Source organism: Onychomys torridus, chromosome 2 (genome assembly GCF_903995425.1).
Source record: "Onychomys torridus chromosome 2, mOncTor1.1, whole genome shotgun sequence".
Lineage (NCBI taxonomy): Eukaryota > Metazoa > Chordata > Mammalia > Rodentia > Cricetidae > Onychomys > Onychomys torridus.
The window spans coordinates 165,626,305-165,642,983 of NC_050444.1; the positions used below are offsets into that span (position 1 = coordinate 165,626,305).

The 16,679-nt window shown below is 53.9% G+C and overlaps 1 protein-coding gene across 3 annotated transcripts in view; it reads right to left on the reverse strand.

Annotated features, from left to right (window-relative positions):
• Tp73 (tumor protein p73) overlaps positions 1-16,287 on the reverse strand; it is a 47,682-nt gene extending 31,395 nt beyond the window's left edge. For 2 of the 3 annotated variants that reach the window (XM_036178692.1, XM_036178690.1), the window contains exons 1-2: positions 16,223-16,287; positions 15,700-15,820 (exon numbers count right to left, since the gene is read on the reverse strand). In XM_036178692.1, coding sequence (XP_036034585.1) covers positions 15,700-15,820; positions 16,223-16,287 — 186 coding nt within the window. Of the gene's footprint in view, positions 1-7,045; positions 7,208-15,699; positions 15,821-16,222 lie in introns of those variants that run through there. The other variant, XM_036178691.1, reaches the window with a different exon arrangement.
• Between the last annotated feature and the right edge of the window lie 392 nt (positions 16,288-16,679).

Sequence of the window (16,679 nt, forward strand, 5' to 3'; positions counted from 1 at the left end):
TGAACCCACAGCTGCTCTGATAGCCCACCTGGTCCGGCTAATTCCTCTCCTCAGCCAGGTTCACAGGGATGATGCCAAGGACCCAAGTACACAGCAGGAGGCTGCAGCAGCAGCCTTCAGGTCAGAGTTCTTACCCTGCTCTCCAAGGTTTTGATATGCACGGAGGGGGACATTGTTTCATAGACCACACAGGACAACTGGAGAGTCTGGCACACAACCCCACCCACGTCCACTGTGGCCTCAGTAGGAGAGGACCTTGTCTACCTTCTTTTCTTCTCCCCTCCACTCTTCCTCCCTTCTTTCCATCACTTCCTTCCTTCTTTCCTTCCCTCCTTCCCTTCCTCCTCTCTCCCTCACTTCCTCCTTCCTTCCTTCCTTTCTTCTCTCACCTTCCTCCTCCTTTTCTCCCTTCCTTCCCCTTTTGGTCCATCCTTTTTCCCTTTCCCCCATCCTTTACTTCCTCCCTCCTCCCCTCCTTCCTCTTCTCTTTTCCCTCCCTCCTTTCTGAAAATCACTCTGGCCTCTGTGTGTGCCCTTCTGTGGATGACAGGGAAATTCTGGCCCACAGCAGCTTCCTCGTGAAGTAGCTGGGATAGGAATTGGAGAAACAGGCTAGCTGCCAGAGCCCCATGTGCTGTGGTCCCTCAGGCCCTGGGCACTTGCTCTGCTGTCCCATGGCCTCTTCTGCTCCCTTCCTAGGGCAGTAACTCTGTGTAGGAGCCAAGAAGCATTTACCCATCCAGCACAGGTGTGGGGGCTGTGGCCCTGTGACCACATCTGCATCCATGGAGTCTCAGTATTCCTCAGGAACCTGTTCACCCCTGGGCCTCTTTCCTTTACCCTGGGCCAAGTGTCACACTCATTCTGTTCTGAGCCCACACTGATGGATGGGGAGACAGGGTCCTCCTATTTCTAGAACACCAGCCGAAGCTATGTGGACTCTTCTAAGAGTGAAAAACCTGGAACCCCAGTCTTCTCCCATAGGCATGTCTGAGCCTGGGTACAGCTTGCCCAGCGCTGGTGACTGACAGCAGCCTGGCCCTGTGGAGACAGCCATCCCTCCCGCCTGTGTGCTCTCTGGAGACCTCCATCCTGATGGTGTTTCCCACAGTCTTCCTGAGCCTATGATTAAACAGATGGAAATGTCAACATGACATGACTTGTGCATGGGGGGGATGGCTGCCTCCCTGGAGGTATGCACAGAGCACCCTCCTTTTGCCCGCTGAGGCAGAGCCTTGCCCGGTCCCATGCCAGGGCCATGTGGAACTTTCCATACCTCACACCCGGGAAACATGCCCCCAGAAGCTCCACTCAGCTCCCAGGCATGTGTCTGCAAGACCCACTGTGAAGCCCAGGCCACCCCTCCACCAGTATAGCCCGAACCCTGGGGATGATAGAGCAGAACATCCTTGAGGGTCTCTAGGCACTATACAAGCAACAGTGATTCACAGGAATTTTTTAAACCACCTGAGTGTACCCCAGTAGCACAGGGGAGGTGGCTTTCTGAGAAAGATGTAGGAGGGGGCATGCCTCTGCCAGCTTCTCTCCCTAGGCACATTCTTGTACTCTGGAAGTCAGCATCCATGTCCATGCATTCCTCTTACTGCCCTTCTACCCATCTGTCCTTTTTATGGAGCCAGCTGAGAACACCCTGGATCCCCCAGTCTCTTCCTAGATCTTAGGTCAGCATAGAACAAAGAATGAGCAGCTGAACTGGGAAATTAGATCATGACAAAGGAGATGTACAGTAAGAATGATGTGGGCCCAAGTATGTCACCTGCAGTGGTCCATCATGAGACCATGACACTATCTAAGGACCCAAAGAGGGAGAAGGCAGCCCAGTATAAGCTGGGGGATGAAAACTGAGGACAGAAGCTGCCTACATACTCAGGGTATCTCCTGGCTCTGCTTAGGCCATGGCATCTCTTTGCAGAGGGTCCTGAGCTCTCTCCGGGGAGTACAGTGATGAGCTGTCCAGCCAACCAGCAAACAAGCTCAGGGCCTCCAGGAAATAAGGGAGAACACTGCCCAGCAAAGAGGCAGAAACAGGTGTCCAGGTAGGGTGGGGCTCTGGGAGGGCAAGGACTGCTGTGGTTTCTAGTCTGTAGGAAGCAGCCCCTTGGCCCCCAAATGTCTTGTGAGATGTGATGTGGCTCCAGGCAGGACAGCAGGGAAAGGAACCTGGCCACAGGAAGGGCCAAGAGCAAGGGCTTGAGTACAACAGTTGGCACTGGGGTTCAAACTCTGGGTTCAGCAGAAAGGTCTCCAAGGACCCCCTGCTTGGTAGTGGAGGACATTTGGAAAGGCAGTGGCTCTGCATGTCTAAGCACTGGGTAGGCGGCACTGTGGCCCTTGGACACATGGTAGCAACATAAATAAGGTGTTGGGAGGGGGGTTGGGGACAGCTCTAGGGTTTGGGTCTGAGTCAGGGGAGTAGAAGACATCTCACTGGCTGAGATGATGTTGCCCAAGTGGGACACTGGAGCTCAGATTGGCTTTATGAATTGATACCCCATGAGCTGGCTCCCAGAGGGGCAGGAGGGAGCATGAAAGTAGATACATCCCTGGACAGCAAGGAGACTGAGAGATGACAGTTCCAGGATGATCTACCTGGATCAGGCTCCAGTGGGTGTGCCTCTCCCTCAGATCTAATTCTACTTGAGTTCTATCCTCCTTGGGGTTACCAGACCCCTCCCTGTGGTTGACTCTGGTCCCTTTCATAAGCTCATAGTGAAGCCCCTTGTCCCAGGTCACCATGATGCCTCATTATGGCTTCCAGGCTTCTACTTCATGTGCCTCTCTTTCCCAGAGCTGCTTCCTCCTCGCCCTCCACACAGCTCCCCAGCTCTGACTTAAATAACACTCATGTCCATCTCTACACCGTCCTGCCCCCCCGACTCCCACACCTGGGTGTCCACATGACCACCCCCATCCATGTGCATGTCCATCTCCACACCATCCTGCCCCCCCGACTCCCACACCTGGGTGTCCACATGACCACCCCCATCCATGTGCATGTCCATCTCCACACCGTCCTGCCCCCCGACTCCCACACCTGGGTGTCCACATGACCACCCCCATCCATGTGCTCAGGCTCTTTACATACCTCCCACACAGAACCCTACAGCCTTTATGACCACTGCTACAAGGCTCCTAAGGCAACTGCGGCCTTGTGCTCTAGCCTGTCTTGGTCCTGGGCAGGTTCTTCCAAGTCCTGTCTCACACCTGAACATCTCCACAGATGCCCTGTCCCGGGCCACAAGGTAGGCAGAGGCCTCTTCCTCCTTCCTTTCATTGCTTCAGGAACTCCACACTCAGTCTCCAGCTCCTACCTCGCAGTCACTCTCTGTATCTCAACTGTTCAACTGTGGAAGCACCCCAGGCACCGCACAGCCACAGTACAGTGCCCAATTGTCACTTCTAGGGCCCCTGCAGCAATTCCCCCATCACAGTAGAAAGACCTTGAGGTCACTCTCACACACTCCTGACCTCCAGTCAATCAATCATAGAGTCCAGTACAGAATCTCATTTCTCCACCTTCCCTGGGTGAAGGCTCCCTCACCTGGACCACATCCCTTCTCCGAGTCTCAGCCCTGCCCTCCTGTGGTCAGTTCCCAGAACTGCACCATGCCTTTCTAGAACCTAGGCCCGCTTCACTCAGCTCTACAGCCCTTTCTTGTTGCACCAGCTATCATTTCCCACTTGAGGCCATCCCTCGGGCTCCTCTGGTCCAGAAACCATGCTTTCTACCAGAGCACAGGGAAGCCTGCTCCAGGTATACTGCGGACTCAGACCTGGGCCACACATGCGCTTCTGGGTTACCTCACACAAGAGTATGCAGAGTTTGCACACTACTGTTTACTGACATGTGATGTAATAGAAAGGAAAACAACCAGGCTTGTCAATAATGCAACCATAATGCTGGTTCTGCAGACACAGCTGCACCCCACTTCACACACCAGATATCAAAGAACCAGGGCACCCACACTTGCCTCTATCTTCCTCTATTTTGGGGAGATTGAAGCATTCTCTCTCTCTCTCTCTCTCTCTCTCTCTCTCTCTCTCTCTCTCTCTCTCTCTGTATGTATGTATGTCTGTGTCTCTGTATACGTACACATGAAGGAGGACTGGAAATTGAGCAAGAAGCTAAGAATTTGGGGTGTCAGGAGGTAGTGCCAGCTACAACATGTTCCTGTTCATCTCATCCCATCTAGCAAGCCCAGCTCCAGTGGCCCTCAACCCCTTCCTACACTGTAAATGGGCTCCCCATATGCAGGAGGACCAAACCCATCCTGCATTGCGTTTAGGGCTGGACTCAAGCTGTGCAGCATCACTTTGCTAAAGACTTTTTAGTCCTTGGACAGAGAGAGAGGAAGGTGGGGAAGAAGCAGAGTCAAGGGCATAGGAAGCTGTAGGAGGAAGGGCTCATGCCCAGTTCTTGCAGTCACCTTCCTGTACCTCCATGGACATGTAAAGAGCTGGCACAGCCATGGCTGGACGATTTCATTGGGATCTCACAGCTCATCTCTATGGCCTGAGCAGACATCAGAGTTAGTACCACCCTGCTTACAAGAGAAGGAAATCATGCCTCAGCATGTGGCCTCACTCCCCCAAGAGTCATAGCTGGTGGGCACCAGAGATAAAGTCTGAACCCATAAGCTGAACCCCAAATCAAGATGGGGTACACTTATCCGAAAATCTATCCATGGATCAGACAGCATCCTGAAAATCAGTCACTTCTCCAAAGACAAGGCTTTCCTGTGGACTCCCAAGTGGCTGCTGCAGCCAGGCTGGGACAACAAAGACAGATGGGTGGGAGACACATGCTACTGAGTCCTTGGTTCACATTGACTTTAATATACTCTAAGCCAAAGCCTACTCTCTCCTACATGATCCTCTCATTCACTGGGACAAAGTCACAAAGAAATAAGGAAACTGAGTCACCCCCCAGTTAGGATGATGGCTTAGCCCAACTCCCAGAAGGAGAAGTTTGGAGCCCCAGCAAATCCTGGGCAACACTGCTGGGTTGGGCTGAATGCATAAAGGGAATATTGTGGCCGTGTTGATGTGATAAATAAAAGAACCAGAGTGTCCTTGGTCTAAAAAGAAACAAGATGGGGTGGGGAGATGGCTCAGTCAGTGATGTGCATGTCACACAAGAATGAGAACCTGAGTTCAACCCCCAGCACCCATGTAAAAGGCCAGACATGGTGGTGTGTGCCTGTAATTCTGGTATTGGGAAGCAGAGACAGACAGACAGCCCAATTTAGCCTACTCAGCATGCCCCCAGCAAGTGGCTGTCTTAAAATGCAAGGAGGGCAGCTCTTGATGAGTGATAGCCAGGGTTCACCTCTAGCCTGCACTTGCACACACATATAAACACACCCACCACCACAACAACAACAACAACAACAAACAACAACATAAAACACACAGACAGAAAAATGCTCAGGGTGCCTAAGCTATCCATGGCTAGCTTGACATGGTAGCCATTGCTGGCTCTGGGACCTAGGGTATCGGCAGCGGGGTGGGAGTCACTGATTATCTTGGAAGCAGGTCTCTGTGTGGTCCTGACAGTGGATCTCTGCCTCCTGCTGTCCTCAGGAAGGACACCCATGCAGGACCATGATTCAACCTCCACTCAGTCTTTCCGTGGGTGGTGCCTGCTCCATTAGAGGAAAAAGATACTAGAGTTCTTCTGCCCTCTGCTTTCAGATTAGACACTTAGGAGTTCCCTTAGATTCCAGACATGGCAGCCAGATGCCCCAGAGGTCAGTAAACTATACAGCCCAGAGCTGGGTACGGGAGTTGAAGGTTGCTGCCCAGGGAGCCCACGCCGATATCCAATAATGACACATTGGTGGACAGATAATCAATGAGTACATGGGTGAGGACATACAGAGGAAAGAAGGACACCCCTCCGTGGATTTCAGGTGTGAAGGTGGGAGGAAGGGCAGAATTGCTGTCCCTTAGAGATATGCCAGTATTCACACACACACACACACACACACACACACACACACACACACGTGTGTGTGTGTGTGTTCTGTTCACACTGCCAGGATTTGAAGCTCTCCAAAGATCTCTGGTCTTTCGCAAAGACTTCTACATCTCTGTACTCATGGCTCCTATCCTGAGCACACCTGGACTCTGCCAGCCTCCCACCATTCTTTTCCCAATGCAGGGTCCCTGCAGAGTGTATGTGCCAATGGCCCTTACTCTTCCTGCTCCCCTAAAGGAGAAATAGCCCTATGTGGGGCAGCTGCACCAATGCCTCCATCTGCTCAATTAGCAGCCTAGTGTCTGCTTGACCCCAGGGACCTGGCAAGTCTGGAAATGAGCCCAAGTCCCTTGGGCTCAGGCCAAGCACAGGCTGTGGCCCTTCTGCCTCCTGCCTTTCAGCCAGGCTAGCTGTACCTGAACGACAGGAGCAACAAGAAGCTTTGGGTCCAGCCTGCTGCCCGTCTGTGCCTTGGAGTTCATACTCACATTGGGAACAGCCCATGGCTATGTCCCATCTGTGCTGTCAAGTGAGGAAATTTCCAGGTGAGGATGCTCTCTGCAGGGCGGAGCAGCTTTACACTAAAGCCCAAAGCAAAGATGACCTCTTTGCATGAGTTCATCGGCAGCTGGGTAGACAAGACAGGATAGCTTAGGAACCCTGAGCATGGCCAGAGCCACCAACCTCGAACACTGTTTCAGGATTGCCCAATTCACAGGATAGGAGCAGTAGCTCACCCACCCCGATCAGACACCACCAGCCAAGTCTCCCAACCAGCTTCACACTCCCTGCCCATCCAGAAGCTGCTGGTCCTCAAGAGCTACCCCAGGATGAATAGAACAGAGCCTGTCTACCTTCCAGCCCAGGATCTGCCTCCAGCCTTCCCAGTGCCTCTGGTCACCCCAACTGGTAGCAGGCACCTGACCAGGGAGACAAGTGAGAGAATGTCTCTCTGAACCCCGACCACGGCAGATCCTGCCAAGCCCCTGAGATGCATGGCACCGGCTCTCTAAGCAGACCCTATACCAGGCGCAGCACACCTACCGTGGCAAGGTGTCTCATGGGATCACCGACGTAAAGCATGGTAGGCTCGTGGGGGTCTGCACACGCTGAGGAGCTGGTGTGCCGCGGGACGAGGCATGGGTCTGGGTGGCTAGGTGGGGTAGGGGCAGATTGGTGGCTTCCCGGTGGGGTGGACTAAGTGGTTGCGGCTCTGTGGCTAGGAAAGCAGGAGCCAAGGATGCTCAGGAGCGTGTGAGTTGGGAGTTGGCATTCTCTCCCTTATTTCTGTCAACTGGCTGCATCCAACAACAAACCGGGGCCCGCCCCTTTATCCTCATGGCTGTTCATCAACACAGGGCAGGCCTCAGCTTGCCCGGAGATGTGTTGGACCGCACCAAGGAGGCTATGCAGGGGGAGCTGGTGGGGATGCGGGGTCAGTGACTGGCTTGGAGATCCTTTACTCCCACCGTGCTCCTTCTAAGCTGATACCTAGTGAAGGCTCTGGGGGTTGTGGCTGTCACCTATAAACAGCCTCTGCTTTAAAGCGTGAGCAGTCAGCCCTGGTCTGGGAGATGTTGGTAGCCAGGGCTTGGCCACCCTGACGGAAGAGATGGTGTTGCCAGCCTTGGCGACCCAGGTGAGAGAACTTGCCTCCTCCCAGGGAACTGTGGACCCATAGGGATGACCCCAAGGTCTGAACAGAGGAGAGACACACCAGCATGCTTGTGCCAGGGAACCCGTGGAGAGCCAGGCACAGAGTCAAGTGGTCAAAAGCCCAAAGTGGTGGGTGCAGTCTAAGAACCCACAGCATCACCTTATAGATAGTATTTTGTCCTGGCCCTACCTAAGCCCAGGAAGCAGGGACATGGCCGCTCCACCAAACAGAATTCCCAAGAAACCCCTTGAGAATGTATCTCAGCTACCACGGACCTTGCGCAGCCGGTAGCTCCACATCAACATCTGGCTAGTGGGGACCGTACGTGGTCACCCACCACTGCTCTTCGTCTGGGGGCAACTGAGTCTCAGGTCTGTTTCAACCATGAAGTCACCTTTGGCAAGGTACCTGAACCCTTCTTGTCTACAACAGACATGTGTCCCTGAAAGTGGACATTAGCACTGAATTTCCAGGCCCCCTGAAACACAACAGCTTGAGCTCCACATTGAGAGTTTAAAGATGTTAAAGAAGATGCAGAGATGGTATGAAGACTGAATCCTTCCAGCCTTTTCTTGCCAAATTCCAAACCACCTTCTGCCTCTCCAGAGAGCTGGGAGTAGCTGGGCTGGGGCAGAGGGTGGGGGCTGTAGCTGTAGCCCCTGTTCAGAGTCCTGGGATCACAGAAGCAGTGGAGATGCTCTACCTCATCCTGAGCCCTACACTGGCCCGAGCAGCCACAGCCCCACATGGCTTGGTTGTGGTTGGAGACACAAGTTGCACCAGCTCTACACTGCTCATAGGTCAGCTCTGAATAATTAAGTCACTTTGTTAGTCAAGTTTTGGGGGAGGTGATCTTCTGGGAAACACTGCTCAGGGTGTTTACAGTAAGAAGTTCTGGGGGCAGTGGCAGCCTCCCTCCCTGGGGACTAAGGGACAGGTTTGCAGACTCCCACCCTAGGAGGTGCGGCCAGGCTGCTTCAGAGAACCCTGAAGAGACAACCTTCAGTTTCCAGAATGCAGTTTAGGAAACTGTGCCCCTCAGCAGCTCTGAGTCCTCATGTCGGTTTTACAAATACCCAAAGGAGAAATCGAAGAGGAGAATTAGCACAGGGAAGGAGAGCAAGACTGATTTCAACAAGAGCTCATGCCCACCAGAGGAGGCGTTGGCTTGAGAGCCCCATGAGAGAAGGCACGTCCAGCTCTGAGCTCTCCTCTCCACTGCAGCCTCTGCCCCAGCCTGCCTCCTGCCTCCTCCTAGGTAGTCTGTCTGTCTGCCTCAGGTGCCCCCAGGTAGTGGCAGGGGGTCCTTAAGTGCCCCCAGGTAATGGTAGGGGTCCTCAGGTGTCCCCAGGTAGTGGCAGAGGGTCCTCAGGTGCCCCCAGGTAATGGTAGGGGTCCTCAGGTGTCCCCAGGTAGTGGCAGGGGTCCTCAAGTGCTCCCAGGTAGTGGCAGAGGGTCCTCAGGTGCCCCCAGGTAGTGGCAGAGGGTCCTCAGGTGCCCCCAGGTAGTGGCAGAGGGTCCTCAGGTGCCCCCAGGTAGTGGCAGGAGTCTTCAGGTGCCTCCAGGCAGTGTCAGGGGGTCCTCAGGTGCCCCCAGGTAGTGGCAGGGGTCTTCAGGTGCCTACAGGTAGTGGCAGGGGTCCTCAGGTTCTCCCACATAGCGGCAGGGTTCCTCAGGTGCCCCCAGGTAGTGGCAGGGGTCCTCAAGTGCTCCTAGGTAGTGCCAGGGATCCTCAGGTGCCCCTCATAGTGACAGGGATCATCAGACACCCCCTATAATGGCAGGGGCCCTCAAGTGCCCCCCCATAATGACAGGGTTCCTCAGCACCTGCTTCTCTATGTCTCTCACTGGTTCCACCTTGCTGACTGCTCCTGCAGAATGCTCACAGCTGAGGCAGGAGAGTGAAGTTCTGCAGGCCCCTGTTGCTCTTTCTATACCACATGCTCTGGAGAGATAGCTTGTCAGGACAGGCAGGTGCCTGAATGTGGTGTGTTGGTTCAGGAGCAAATACACCATGTACTGACTCTGCTGGTGGCTTTGTCCTTTTCCCCTGGACCCTGGAGTTGGGGGGTCGGTTGAGTTCAGTGCTGTAAACGTAAGTCACTCTTACCACCAAAGCCTGACAAGGTAAGGGTGGCCAGGAACCACTAGGAGTAGTGGGTAGGCTTGGGGTTCCCAAGTGGACTATATTGAACCCAGTCCCTGTCCCCAACTTAGCCCCACACTTCCTCTCACTGTAAATTCTCCTTGCAAAGGTATAACCTTCCTGACCTACCTGCCCCAACAATGCATACACAGGGCTAAAGAGACACTCCCTCTTCAAAGCCAGGGAGGCTTCAGTGGATACCCCATGGGGTCTCAAGGCATTGACTCCCTGGCTCAGCCTCCTACAGGCCACTGGAAGATCAGCACAGTATATTCTGCCCTGTCCAGCTACAGCACCACCCCCAACCCTCTATGGCCCACCTGCTCACAACAGCTGATACCAGAGAAAGGTGCCAGACAGCAAGCAGGGGCACCTATGGTGGAGGTGCAGGCCTGGAGAAGGATGTGGAGGGGAAGGGAGTGATCCTGCAGCCCTGCCCAGGGCACCTGCCTGTCTCCTCTTTTCTTTGTTCAACCATGGCACCTCTATACTTTCTCTACATCCTACGAGCTGGAGGGGCCTCTGGCTCTCAGCGTCCACCTTCGTGTGGTTCACAGAGACTCTAGAAATTAGAGAAAAAGGCTGATCTAACACTGTGCATATGGGGTGAGAAGTGGGATTCCTGCCCTCAAAGCCAAGCTCCTACTGTCCCTTGTCACACATTGGTGCTCACGATGGGGACTTTGCTCTCCCTTCCATATTCCAGGACAGTGTGGTGGAAGCCTCGATAATCAGGGATTTCCTCCCCTCCTCCCCTTTGTATCCCCCCTCCCCAAGCCAACCACACACACACACACATGTGACAGCATCTGGTCCTCCAATATATTATGCACCCTAATAAAGCTTATCTAAGGATCAGAGGAAAAAGCCAGCTACTATATTAAACATAAAAGTTTAATGGTAACACATGCCTTTAATCCTAGCATTTGGGAAGCAGAGACCCATCTGGATCTCTGTGAGTTCAAGGCCACACTGGGAACAGAGCCAGGCATGGTGGCACATTCCTTTAATCCCAGTACTAACCATAAAGGTCTGGAGGTCTGTATAGACAGACAAGAAGTGACAGAGCTGGGCAGAAAGAGGAAGTGATGTAGCTGGGACAGAAAGGTATATAGGCATGGGTATACAGGAAGTTGGTCTCTTTGGAAGCTTAGGGTTGGTAAGATGAAGTTGGCTGTGGCTTGTTCTGCTTCTCTGATCTCTCAGTTTTAACCCCAATATCTGGCTCCTAGTTTTATTATTATTATTATTATTAAGACTGTTTAGCAATTCAAGTTACAATCCAGAGCCTCTCAACTTTACTGGGCACCCTAGGACAGGCTGGACCAGTCATTCCCATCCCCAGCTGTTGACATGGGCCCCTCAGCTCACCCTGCCCAGTACCTGGGAAAGGCTTCTCTGAGTTCTCCTCTTATTGAACAGGGGCTCATTTCATTTTTGAGACAAGATCTTCCTATGCAGATCAGGCTTGCTTCGAACTTGAGATTCCCCTCCTTGGGCTACCGAGGGGCTGGGATTTTAGGCATGTGCCATCACACCCAGCTACCAGGGCCTGTTTTAAAGTATGGTTTCTGTAAACCACCTGGAATCTTCAAGGACTGCCAGAACTGAAGCTCACTGCCAGGGCCAAGGAAACCCATACACAGAAGCCAAATTGGACAAGGGACAAAACCAGCTCAAGGACCTGGTGCCTCTGCCTGGCAAATTGTTTGGGATCTTCAAGAAAACAGTCTGGGAACATAGGACCTCATCCTTGCCCTCACCATCACACCCTGTGGGAGAAACAGCAACTGCTGTCCTCAAACCCTAGAGACTTCTAACTGTCCACCTCCCCATTTTACAGATGGGGCCACTGAGATCCAGAAGACTAAAGGACCTTAAGGTCTTCCCAACTTGGGAAGAGTGGGCTACAAACCCAGGACCTTCGATTTCCTCCTACCCATCACAACCTTCTAGTCATTGCTATGTCGTCTACATGGCCACAGGAAAATGAAGGCCACCAGGGCTCCCAGCTTTCCTCACCAAGCCTGGGGCTCTTCCAAGATCCACTAGGTGCCTAGCTGCTCCTGTCCACACCAAACCCAGTCACCTCAAGTAATACCAGGATGTGGTCAGATGTCAAGGCCTGGCCAGCCCCTCCACACAAGGCCAGGCAGGTGAGCTGGTACTCAGCATCAGCCGGTACTCGGGATTTTGCACATCTCCCAGCATCCTCTCTAGCCCCTTCCATCACCCAACTTCACAAGCAAGGACATGGAGACTCACAGGCATGCAAGAACTTGAACTCACTGACTGTACCAGTTTCTGCCAGTCATTAAGGTTGGGTGAAGGGCATCATATAGCTTTGAGGGTTCACTACAGCTAGTGGACCTGCTCAAGACCTCCCATGGGACAGAAAGTAGTCTTCCACTCAAGTCCCCTTGGACACAGAACAATTGAAGGGAAGAGATGTCCCACCTGTTCAAGGACTGGACTGGCTTCAGCCAGGCTACCTTTTGCTGGACTATACTGGTATTTGGGCGGGAATGTCCAGCACATAGGAACAACTAGGCACTAATCAGCACTGAGCAAGCGTCTGTTGGGGCAGGGGAGGGTACCTGAGGACACAGGAGGTAGGGTTGCTGAGAGCCCTCAGTACCTCAGATGCCAGAACTGCCCATTGACCTGAGAACAATTCTGGGTAGTATTCCTTGTCCTGGACCCAGCCAGAGACAGGCCTAGAGTTCTCAGGGCTGGGGCTAGCACTTGGGAGCTCTCATCCAGCCACAGTGTTGAATGGGCCCAGGTACCCAGCCCTCTCAGCACGGGTTCCTTTCTGTACTTCCCAGTCCCCCTGGACTCTAAGATCATACGTACTCAGTCATTCTCTTAAAAACCACCCAACGCTTCAGAAGCTACTGCAGATGCTAGGGTATGAGGCTGGGGCTTCACTTTGTGCTGATGTCCTGCTAAAAAGGAACAACACGTGGAACTCACATGTGAGTCCATGGCACGTGCACCCTCCTCCCTGTGTGAGTGCCGGCCAGCTCCTCCCTTGGATGTCCGTCATATTTCAGAGCCCCAAGTGTGAGTTGTTAACCTCAACTCCTGAGCTTCAGACACTAGATACATAAGAGCACCCACTCAACTGACCTTGAGAGTGTGGGCCTCTGCAGGCTACCCTCTGGCTTCCCCAGACCAGGAGTACCTACTCTGTAATCTGTGCCCTGACTACTTCTTCCTTAGAGCCCCACCCTGCAACAACAGGGGACTTTGTAGGTCCCCAAAACGCCCCCACAGAGCTGCACCCCAAGCCATTATTTCCATCCCATGTATCATAGGACTCAGCTGATAGCTAGGAATCCCACCACTGGCCACCTCACCTTGCTCTGGGAGCATGCTTCCTGCAGAGTCAGGATGTCCCTTTCTTCCCTGAGCATTGTGACACTGATAAGCTGTAATCAGCCATGTAATTTATGAGCTCAAACATTTCACAGTCTGCAACATTTAGTGCCCCCCACGCAGCTCCCCACAGCCCTCTGCCAGGGGTGGCAAGGCCATCTTCCTGCTGATGAGCTCTGAAGCACTGCAGGCAGATGGCCCTAGACATCGCTTATCTGAGTCTTGATCTTTTTGCTATCAGAGCTGCTGGGAGTTCTGAACATACAGGAAGCTTTTGGGGCCATAGCTGTCGCTTGAGAGGACTGGACATAAGGGTCAGATGAAGCCTGCAGAAGGGGGCCAGGAAGTCCTGGTTCCAGGGAATTCCCACTTGCAGGAGCTGAGCTGTGCACCCAAGAATTTCATCCATGGCTTTACTGCAAGACATGTTGCTACCTGACAAAGCGGGCCCCTTGTTTGTGGAGGCGTTGTGCCCCACCCGAGTTACCCCCGCTGGGAGCAGCATGCCCCAGCAGGTGAGGTCTCATGAGCACTCTGCCAACATGTTTACATTGGGCATCCTTAGGGCCAGGGGTGGGTGCCATATCCCTAGCCTCAGGGGCCTGGGCTACTGTTCCCTGCTTCCCCTTCAATCCAAGACCCCCACCAAGGTAGGTCAGTGGCGTCTCAGCACTCTGGCCTCTCAGGCATGGGATGGACGGCTTGGGCTTGGGGGAGCAGCTTCCAGCACTCCCAAGGCAGGCATCTTTAGAGTCTTTGTGTAAGCCCCCCACCCCCACCCCACTGCTCTGGAACCTGGCAGCCATCCTGTGCCTCGACTGGAAGACACTGATATACTAGATGATGAGGGTCAGGATCTTGTCTCTAAGGGGCAGCAGGCAGGATGGGGGACTATTATTCTTACCATGCTGCAAGGCCACATTCTGACCCATAAGCCCCAGGCTACCCTTCCACAGCATCTGCCTCAGTTTCCTTGCCTATAAAAATGGACACTCATAGGTGTTGAATGAGGTTGATCTGCTGCTCTGAGATACCAGGAATAGACAGGCAGAGAACAGGGCTGGACAGGCAGAGACCAGAGCTGGACAGGTAGAGACCACAGCTGGACAGCCAGAGACAGACCAAGGCTGGACAGGCAAAGACCAGGGCCAGAAAGCCAAAGACCAGGGCTGGACAGGCAGAGCTCAGAGACATGTACACCACCAGGCTGGCACCCAAAAGAACCCTGCCCACCGGGGCTGCCTCTGTAGGCAGTTTTCTCCCAGTTCCACAGGGACCAGTGGGCCTTGTCTAGCATTCCACCCTCTATGAGGGGGGTGGGACAGGAAGGTGCCTCCTGGCTCTTCAACCTTGCTCTACACTCATTCTTAAAGCTGGGTCTCCATGGGCCTCTTGTTCACTGAGGCCCAAGGTGGCCAGGCTTCCTCTTCCAAGATAGGGGTTAGCATCATACTTCCCCAGCCTCTCCAGTGCCTGGTCTTCTAGCACTTGGCCCATCAGATGCTAGTAGGAGAAAGGCTGTCCTGAGGACCTGCTCAGCCCCCTGGTGCCTCTGCGTCTGACATGTGCCAACCTGGTCTGGGCTTTGCTCTTCTGTCGTGTGCTTGCAGGGTTCCTCCAACAAGTCCCCACCCGACACCTTCCCAGCCCCCATGTCTAGTGGGGTCCTAGCACCCTGGTGGTCCAGAGGGGGGCATAGTGAAGAAAGAAGGCCTCAAGGGGCTTCTTCAGGACTAGAGGTCTTCACATGCCCCTTCTTGCATGCCCCAGCCCCTCCCTCCAGCTCATGGTACCACCAGGGCATGCCAGTGGTAGCGGAGAGTGAGCAGGGCAGAACCCCACTAGCTACTGTGGTTTGCCTTCTTGACAAGAGGAGCTCCCAGTGGGAGACCACATTTCAAAAGCTGGCTGCTTAGCACCCCTGCTGGTCCTGGGAAAGAGAACCCCCAAGATGGATCCCACTGGCCACATCTTCCCCTCCTGATAGAGAGGGCGAACCTCACTGCCCTCCATCCTGACCTGGTCCAGAGGTAGATATAGGGACACGGGCCAGTCAGAAGGACGGATAGCTCGAGGGTCAGCAGCAAGGAGCATATCAGACCAACGTGGAGCAGGCTCTCTGGGCAACGGAAAGAGAGGTGCCCTCTCCACAGGGCCTTGAGGTGTTGGGGGACCCCAACTCCCTTCTCTCTGAGGGTTGAGGGTGCCTCAAAACAAAGGCACCTCAGAAAAAACAAAGACAGAAGCGGTGAAAGAGGCACCTGGGAATCGTGTGGGTGCAGCCATGCCCGAAGCTCCTCTACCGCTAAAGCCGGCCATGCTTGAATCCATTCCTACCCAGGAGCTGACATAACATGAGCTGGCTATGTATTTACTTCTTTATAATTTAAAGTGTCCTGGCTAACCAAAGGTGGGCCACCCAAAACCCTGCTTCCTTGTTCCACCGATTCCTAAGACAAGCCAATCCAGATTTATTACCAATGTCCAAGTTTCAGCAAGGCCTGCTTCACTCACCATGACCGAGGAGGTCATGCCTGGCAGGTGGAAGACATCCATGTTGGTCTCCTCGCTGCCCACCGCCTCACTATTCCCTCTGTTGGGCGGGGGAAGGTCAAAGTAGGTGCTGTCTGGCTCCCTGTGTTGTGGGGAGAGAAAACTGGCTGTTAGCTTCGGGCCCAGCATCCCCCGGAGTTCCCCCGGCTAACCCATGGCCCCTGGCAGCATTTGTGTGTCCAAGAGATCAATCATATGTCCTCCATCTTCAATAGCTTTCCTACCTCTGCCTCCACCATCCCCACCAGCCTCAAGGCCTGGTAGTACTGGGGAAAAATTGCTTCACAAACATGATCTCCGTGCCCTGGACCTCTCCTGCCCACAGCAGTCTAGAGAACTGGCCAGAGGACAGACCATGACTGTGGGTCATATGCACCCAGGCCAAGGCCTAAGGCAGCTGCTACCCTGGCAGATCCCTCTTCCAAGCTGTTCCAAGCTGGCCAAGGCCAAGTAAGCCCAATAGGGGAGGGGTCTCCATACTCACAGAGAACTCCATAGATGCTCAAAGGTGGCTCCCTCACCCGGGGAGGAGGAGGGGGACTGGGCCATCTCCCCTACACTGCGGCTCATTCTGGAGGAAGAGGGAAGACAACATGAGCATCCAGGGAGTCCTATCCTCTGCCTTCCTCAGTACCAGGGGAGATACATGGACAGGGCTGGCTATGACAGTGCACAGAAACCCCAGAGCAGCAGCCAAGCTCTCCACCCATGCTGCTCCACTGCTGTTCCTCTCCCTGCCTCTCATTCTCTTTCTTCCCGCCTCCCTCCCCTTCTCTTCCTCCCTACCATTCCCCCCTCAAGCAGCCCATCCTCTGGTCCAGGAAGTGAGACTGAGGCAAATTTGGCTTTAGAGATGTCATTCCTACATCCTGATGAGATGGGAGGGGATCTGGACAGGCAGGAAACAGCCTCCTGAGAACAGGTAATAAGGGGACCCCTTG